The sequence below is a fragment of the Arachis duranensis genome, chromosome 4, assembly GCF_000817695.3.
Source record: "Arachis duranensis cultivar V14167 chromosome 4, aradu.V14167.gnm2.J7QH, whole genome shotgun sequence".
NCBI classification, from domain to species: domain Eukaryota; kingdom Viridiplantae; phylum Streptophyta; class Magnoliopsida; order Fabales; family Fabaceae; genus Arachis; species Arachis duranensis.
Window position 1 is genome coordinate 2,245,695 of NC_029775.3, and position 7,592 is coordinate 2,253,286.

A 7,592-nucleotide genomic window follows, 5' to 3' on the forward strand; every position below is an offset into this window, starting at 1 on the left:
CATACGCCTAATTTAAAATATGTTTAATTTTGTTTATATTCAATTGTGAAAATTATTTTAATATTTTATTTTTTGTTGTTAAATAAATTATTGCCTGATAAATTGTTGGCCCAAGATTTATTTTCCCAACAATATCCATATGTAATTTTTTTTTAAAATTGTTGACGACTTGATGTAACCGTTTTTAAGAATGCAAGAATATCTCCTTTGATTAGCTAGTAATTGTATCTCCCAATAGAATTTCTCAAAACACTTCCGAAGGAGGGTCATGAAAATCAAAATGAGTGATCCACGTGTACTCCACGTGTGATGTGTTATGTGTCGTGAAGCTGAGTAGAGACAAATTGAGATGAGATTAGGCCTCAGTTTCACCATATCCTCTCTTCGCATTCGGATAATAATAATAACAACAACAATAATCTAACAAAGCAAAACACTCCACACAAATTCCCGCTTCACGTTTTATTATATAGTATTAGATTAAACTTTGAAAAATATCAATATTTCGATTTGCATTCTGAAAGTTTATAAATGCCATTTGAAACTGAGCCTTGAATTTAAGTGAAATAAGCAAAATTTGTTAACAAAGCTGGCGGTTAATCATCCAATTTTTCTCTGGTTACGTGTTTTTCTTTTATCAATTTTATTTTATTGATTATTGATTATAAAATAAATAAAATGCATGCATTGATTTGAACCAGAAGTGAGAGACAGTTGCGAGAGGCTGATAAGTTTGATTTTGATTGATGTGTATGTTTAGTGGCTGAGATCATCGATCATTGATTCATTGATTCATTCATCATCTTCAATTTCATCATCATGAGGATGTTGCCTGTTTGCTCAGCAACCCCGAGCTACTCCTCTTCTTCCCAGGTTCAAAATTCTGTCTCCATTTCCTTTGAATTTTCCTTCAATATTCTGCGATTCTGCTTTGTTAAATTGAGAATGAAAACAATCTTAATTTCTTTATAGAACGTTGCCATAGTTGAGGTTCCACTTTCACGAACTCAATTTTGAAACCTGGACATGTTCTGTGCTATTGATGCATCAGTGATAGTAATTGACCTAATTTTTTAATTCTAGAGTGTGCTTTTTTACTTGTTCAATCATGGTTTTGAGATAGTACAGTATGGTGTCGTTTGATGCATATATCCTTCCCCATTTAGCAGGACATAAGTTTTAATTCTTTTTGTTGCTGATTATAACAATTGATTTCTTCTAGCAGATTCCCTTGTTTGGGGGATTGCAACCCTTGTACCCGATTCGAAAAGATGTTGAGAGCAGATGTGTAGGAGACGAAGTTGTGCATCTGGGTTTTCAGTATGGAACTCACACTCACTCGTTGAAGAACTCATTTGCTGTACAATCTACAAAGACTGTCTCTGGTAGTTTGATTTCTCCAAGTGAACCAGGGTACCTTACAAATACATGGGGTTATTCATCGGTGACAACGGATGGACATCATTCACTTAGTAATGGAGAGTTCAGACACATAGAGAGTTATAATTTGTCAACCGTGGCAGAGGATGTTGTGGACTTTGCAGAACAGTCAACTGAAGGATCTAGCACATTAGCAGTGCCTGTGCAACCTGAAACACTATCAAGCACTGATGTAATACAAGAGAATTTTACTTCTACATCTGTGCCTGATTCATATAATGTGGACAACGAATCAGTAGCCAGTGCAAAAGCTAGTGTCAGTGACCTCGTTGCTGGAATCAACGACTCAATCAATGGCTCGGTTAATAAGGGAGAAGCTGCCTTACAGAACTCGCTGGATAAAGTTACTTCTTTTATAGATTCTATTGTTAAAAATGCTACTACATCTGCAGATAATGCTTTTAGTAAGGCATTTTCTTCTGTAGATAAAACAGGGGAATTAACAAAGAATAAAATTACTGGCATTTCAAGCGAGCTAAGTGGAATCACTAGTAAGGTACCTGTTGTGGTTATTGATGTGTTGCGCCGCACAATCGTATCTGTAGAGAGTTCTTTAGTAAGCGGAGCATCGTACGCTGTCTATCTTTACGGGTCAGCCAAGGAGCTCCTTCCTCCAGGGATTAGGGATACAGTCAATGTATATGAAGACAAAGCAGCAAAACTCTTGAGGCCTATTGGGCCTGCATCTCAACAGGTTAGAATATTATGGATTATAGTTTTGTTAGGATCTTGAATCTCAGCTTAACTGATACCAAGTATTTGCTTAAGTATGACATTTCTACATTGGTTATTGTTTATTTGAAACTTGATTTGATAATCAATTGAGTGGGGTCAAGTCATTATCTTGGGTGGTGCTTCATCAAGCATAGCATAACAAGCTTACACTTATTTATGGTTGAAAACTTGAAATCTTTCATATCCATTTTTAAAATATTCTGTTTAGTTTCACTAACATTCTGAATTTTCCAGCATTTTGTATTTCTATAACTTATGTCGTGTCGGCAGATATACATGGCTATATATTCACTGGAGAAGAATCTTGGGTTGGATCCAAATGACCCAATTGTTCCATTTGTTGTTTTTGTGGGCTCTTCAGCAACAATATGGTATGAATTTCTCTCTCCACCAAAGTGAATTCTTTAATTTATCTATATTAGATGATTGATTCTCCCTGCAAATGCTATATTTACTAGATGTCAAAGATATGCAGGGCCTTTTATTGGTTGTGGACATATGGGGGTTACTCTGGAGATTTATCCCCTAAATTGGCAATGGAGCTTTTGGCTGGGGACAAAGATGCCACACTGATAGATGTCCGCAATGAGGCACGTGATTTTATTTTGTTTTACTTTATTTTATTTCTGGCCCTTTTATGCAAAGCGGGAGAAGCAGTTTTACAATTTGTGATGCTATATTGGTGTTTTGATGCCCATTCTATCATTGTGCCAAATTCTTCCAGATCGATGGTTGCCTTGTATTAAGAAAGTTTCCCCATCTTTTTGAATTTGTTGGCTTACTATTTTGATATTGAATTTGGTCAATAGTGGCTCATGTTGATACTTTCCTTTCTTCAGGATTTGCTAGAAAAAGATGGTATTCCTGATATTCGACGGTCTGCTCGGTTTAGATATGCAAATGTGACTCCACTTGAGGTTGGTTTGAAGCATAATACTACTTAAAAGTTCTTACTGGGATAATCATTGTATACCTCGCCTTTGTTAAATTGAACACGTTTAGAATCTTGAATAACTCTTTAGAATGGATAAGTGATTATATGTGGCGTTCTACTACTAAATTAACATTTTGTGAAAAGGTCAATGACACTTTACGGAAGTTGCTGAAGAGTGGTAGAGACATTGATGACTCCTTGATCGCTGCTATTATTCAAAATTTGAAGATTGTTAAGGTAAGTACACTTGTAGCTTCTGAAGATATATGATACTTGAAAGTGCAAAGAACAAACAGAAAATTTCTTCCCTGTGGCACTCTTGGCTTAACAGTGTTTTCAATATACATGACAAACTCATTCCCTCATTTCTACTATTATGAAGTAAAACCATTGAACATCGAGTGATGTCATTGAAATGCTTGTGTTATATGGTTTTATAAAATAACTATCATCTTCTAGCAGTTTCATCTTTTTAATCTTACATGGACATTAAATCTCAGTTTTATGCATCTGTTATTTCTCATGTGGTTAGGAATTGAAATGACTAATGATGCCTCAGAATCTTCTGTTTTTTTCTCCATCCTATAGGACAGTTCCAAGGTTATCGTTATGGATGCTGATGGTACTCGTTCTAAAGGCATTGCACGTTCCTTGAGGAAACTTGGGGTCAAGGCAAGTCTGTCTATACCTTCTTAGCTTGCTTCGAAATTTTAATGTGATAGACCGATTCCTGGCTGAAGTTTAGTGTAGTGATCAGATTTGGAATTTAGATAACAAAAAACAGTTAACACTGCTTCAAAATCTGACATTATTTTTTATACTTAAGAGAATTATAGAAAATCCTGGAAATTGGAAAATGTACTCATATTATCCTCCATAATTGAAGTCTCTGTTAGTGTCAGCTTGATTTCATCCTTGAAAGTATCTGATTAGATATTGTAACATATATTACTGTACACATGATCCTGCTTACTGAATGAAAAGCAATTGAACTCATGCTGGTAAGTTAAATTGTTGTGATTTATGACCAACAATTTGTCACATTCTAGCAGTGAACCAAAGAACAATTTTTTTAAAAAAAAATACTGTAAGGAATGTGCTCGACACTGAAACTGCACCTTTAAATTCACGTATATGTGTGTTACTGGTGGTTTGTATTCCGAGCTTGACCTAATAGACATACTCTTTATAACTAACCTATCATTAACATATAAATCTAATCCATAATGCAGCACATCATAAATTTAACTACCTGTTTATTGTATTACAGAATTCATACATGGTTCAAGGAGGCTTTCGGTCTTGGATGAAAGAAGGTCTCCGAATCAAGGAGCTTAAACCCGAGACAGCACTTACCATACTTAATGAGGTATTTGTCAAACTATTGCTGCTTGTCTGTCTTGTTAATCTCCTTGCTCTAATGCTCAACTTTGAAATATATACAGAAGCAGCACTTATATTTGCTTTTGCAGTTCTTTCAAGTAAATTTTAAGGTCTCCCATGGCTTTTGTTGAGTTTAGTGTGGGTGTCAATCTTGTCTAAATGGCATCTATCTTCTTTAGGATAAAATAAATGAAATTATAGTAAGATATCTTATCCTGTAATTGTTCCCTCGGACGTCAACTTGACACTCTCAGATTTCCACCTTCCTCCTTCTATTCACTGCTACAATTCTTCTTTCCTCTTTTTGTGCATTCATTTTGGAAGCACACAAAAGATTAGAAGCGGAATATTTTGCTTTAATTGACAATGTTGTATCCTGTTACTTTTGCAGGAAGCTGAAGCAATTCTGGAGGATGTTAGTCCTTCTCCTCTTCAACTTTTTGGTTATGGCTTGGTAAGTGTCAAGTTACCTGTACAGTGAGTGGTGACTCGGTAATTATTACAACCCATTCACCTGATGTCTTCTCATATGTTAACTGTCAACTCAATCTTATAAGCTTCCCAGAATGTGATATTTCCTTCTCGTTTTTTAAAACACGATATATGTATGTTATACATTGACAGGGTAGAAATCTACTTCATGAGGGAAACTTCTGTTGAGAAAAAAATAAAAAATTTTGCAATACCCTCTGCTTTGAACTCATTTCATGAAACTACCTGAATATATAAATAATTGACAGGAAACTGGAATTGAGTATATTGCTGAATTCACTTATTTCTCCTGGGTCCACAAGTAAAAAGGTGGTTTTATAATTTCTGATGTCCTTTTGCCGTAGAACTTTGCAATCAGTGTATATTATTAATTCAGTATTCCAAAGCCATCAACAATGATATTCAGCAAACATTATGTCCATTTTCTGGATAACCCAGATGCTTCTCTTCCTTTCATATTTTTAATTAGTTTTGGAAATGATCACCTGCTTTTGACTCCATTATCTTCTAATCAATGCAACTACTTTTGATTCAGGCTCTTATTGCGGGGTTCTATGGAATATTAGGTGCGTGCATTTTCTCTAATAAGCTATCAATTTGTTCAGAAATGAAAAGTTATTTCTTGTTGCATCTAACATTTTTGACATTGGAGTTAATTCAAGGGTAGTAGATATGTTTTCCACCTTTTAGTTTAATGTCCTTTGCATGTGTATTCCTACAAACACAGATCCATGTGAAGTAAACTATTCCCATTGCCCTTAGATATTATATGATGTTTGCATATGATTATGTAGCATAAAATGAAGCTCTAATCTTTTTAAAAATGCTGCACATGAGTTATGAATTTCTGTTTGTCTGTATGAAAATTGTGATGGATATGGTTTTTTTCTTATTTTTTATTTTTCTTTTCTTTTTTTTTTCTCTTAATTTTGTTTTGGCTATGCTCTGACAAAGTGCAAATTAATATTTTCTCAGAGTGGGAGAAGACATTGCAGTTGATTGGAGCAGTTGGCCTTGGTTTGGTATGCGTCTTGTTCTTTTGGCCAAACTTTGTTAATTTGGTTCTGTTAAAAGAATATATAGTTCTTACGTGTACTTGTGAATTGCTTGGTGGGCTCGTAAGTCACAATATTCTTTTACTGGGAAGTTCTTCTTTCAGACATTTTCATGGAAGTTCTTCTCATGCCCGCACTAAATCTATTATGCTTATATTATCTCTATCCCAATGCATAAATTTTGTGGATCTGTCATTAGCTGTCATTAGTCATCTTTTGTAGTCTTTGTATCGTTTGGTTCTTCCCTTACCTCATAAATTGTCCACTGCACACTGATCAGACCGTCTATCTGCGCATTTCTTCATATGAGAGCTCAGAAGATTTGAAGCAAGATGTGAGGTAAGTATGCTTAATGATATATATGTAATTATCTAATTACTTTCTTATAGCCATAATAACATTCATATTCAACTCATGAGAGATGTGTCACAAACTTCTTCTCTCATCTTTATGTTCTGAAACTATCAACTCATTGAAACATAGTGTCCATTTGGGGTTTTAATTTTCATGCAGCTAAACAAACTTTTGTAGCTATTAGGTATTAGGTATGTTATACACTTATACTCGATGTTTCTTCAAGGGACTGACACATACGTATTATGTTTACTTGCATAAAGTTTTATTATACACTAAGAAACTAGTATTAAATTTTATTTTTTGTACATAACATGAATAAACAACATGTTGAAGGTGTGTCCAGAACAGAGTTTTGATTAGGTGGTGCTTGATGATCAATTTGGTTTTAAAATATCTATATTGGTTTTGAAGCACATGACAAACAACAACAACAACAAAGCCTTGTCCCACTAAGTGGGGTCGGCTACATGAATCAAACGACGCCATTGTGCTCTGTCATGACTGGATGTTTTATCGGTCTTCTTCTCACATGTCCAAACTACCTGAGACGCGATTCAACCATCTTTTCCACAATGGGTGCTACTCCAACTCTCTCCCTTATATCTTCATTCCTTATTTTATCCAATCGCGTATGACCACTCATCCATCTCAACATCTTCATCTCTGCCACACTCGGTTTATGTTCGTGCTCTCCTTTAGCAGCCCAACACTCCGTACCATACAGCATAGCCGGTCTTATAGCGGTGCGATAGAATTTACCTTTAAGTTTTAAAGGCACTTTTTTGTCGCATATAAAACCAGATGCACTCCGCCATTTTGACCAACCTGCTTGGATCCTATGATTTACATCATGTTCAATCTCTCCATTCTCCTGTATGATGCACCCAAGATACTTAAAACTTTTAACTTTTCGTAAGGTGTTCTCTCCAATTTTCACCTCTATATTGGAGTTTTCCCTTCTCAGACTGAACTTACATTCCATATATTCCGTCTTGCTACGGCTTATGCGCAGACCATACACTTCTAGAGCTTCTCTCCATAACTCCAACTTCTTATTTAGGTCTTCCCTTGACTCTCCAATAAGGACGATATCATCGGCAAAAAGCATGCACCATGGAACAGGCTCTTGGATGTGCTCTGTGAATACTTCCAAGACTAATGTGAAAAGGCATGGACTTAAGGATGATCCCTGGTGT

The 7,592-nt window shown here is 35.4% G+C and overlaps 1 protein-coding gene across 2 annotated transcripts in view; it reads left to right on the forward strand.

Moving 5' to 3' along the window:
* Positions 1–501: 501 nt before the first annotated feature.
* LOC107482796 (uncharacterized) overlaps positions 502–7,592 on the forward strand; it is a 10,482-nt gene continuing 3,391 nt past the window's right edge. Inside the window, exons 1-13 of one of the 2 annotated variants that reach the window (XM_016103382.3) lie at positions 502–618; positions 761–873; positions 1,226–2,134; positions 2,446–2,546; positions 2,651–2,765; positions 3,015–3,092; positions 3,254–3,346; positions 3,698–3,781; positions 4,380–4,478; positions 4,884–4,946; positions 5,520–5,550; positions 5,960–6,006; positions 6,320–6,378. In XM_016103382.3, the coding sequence (XP_015958868.1) occupies positions 820–873; positions 1,226–2,134; positions 2,446–2,546; positions 2,651–2,765; positions 3,015–3,092; positions 3,254–3,346; positions 3,698–3,781; positions 4,380–4,478; positions 4,884–4,946; positions 5,520–5,550; positions 5,960–6,006; positions 6,320–6,378 (1,733 nt within the window). In that variant the 5' untranslated portion in view covers positions 502–618; positions 761–819. Of the gene's footprint in view, positions 619–700; positions 874–1,225; positions 2,135–2,445; positions 2,547–2,650; positions 2,766–3,014; positions 3,093–3,253; positions 3,347–3,697; positions 3,782–4,379; positions 4,479–4,883; positions 4,947–5,519; positions 5,551–5,959; positions 6,007–6,319; positions 6,379–7,592 lie in introns of those variants that run through there. The other variant, XM_016103383.3, reaches the window with a different exon arrangement.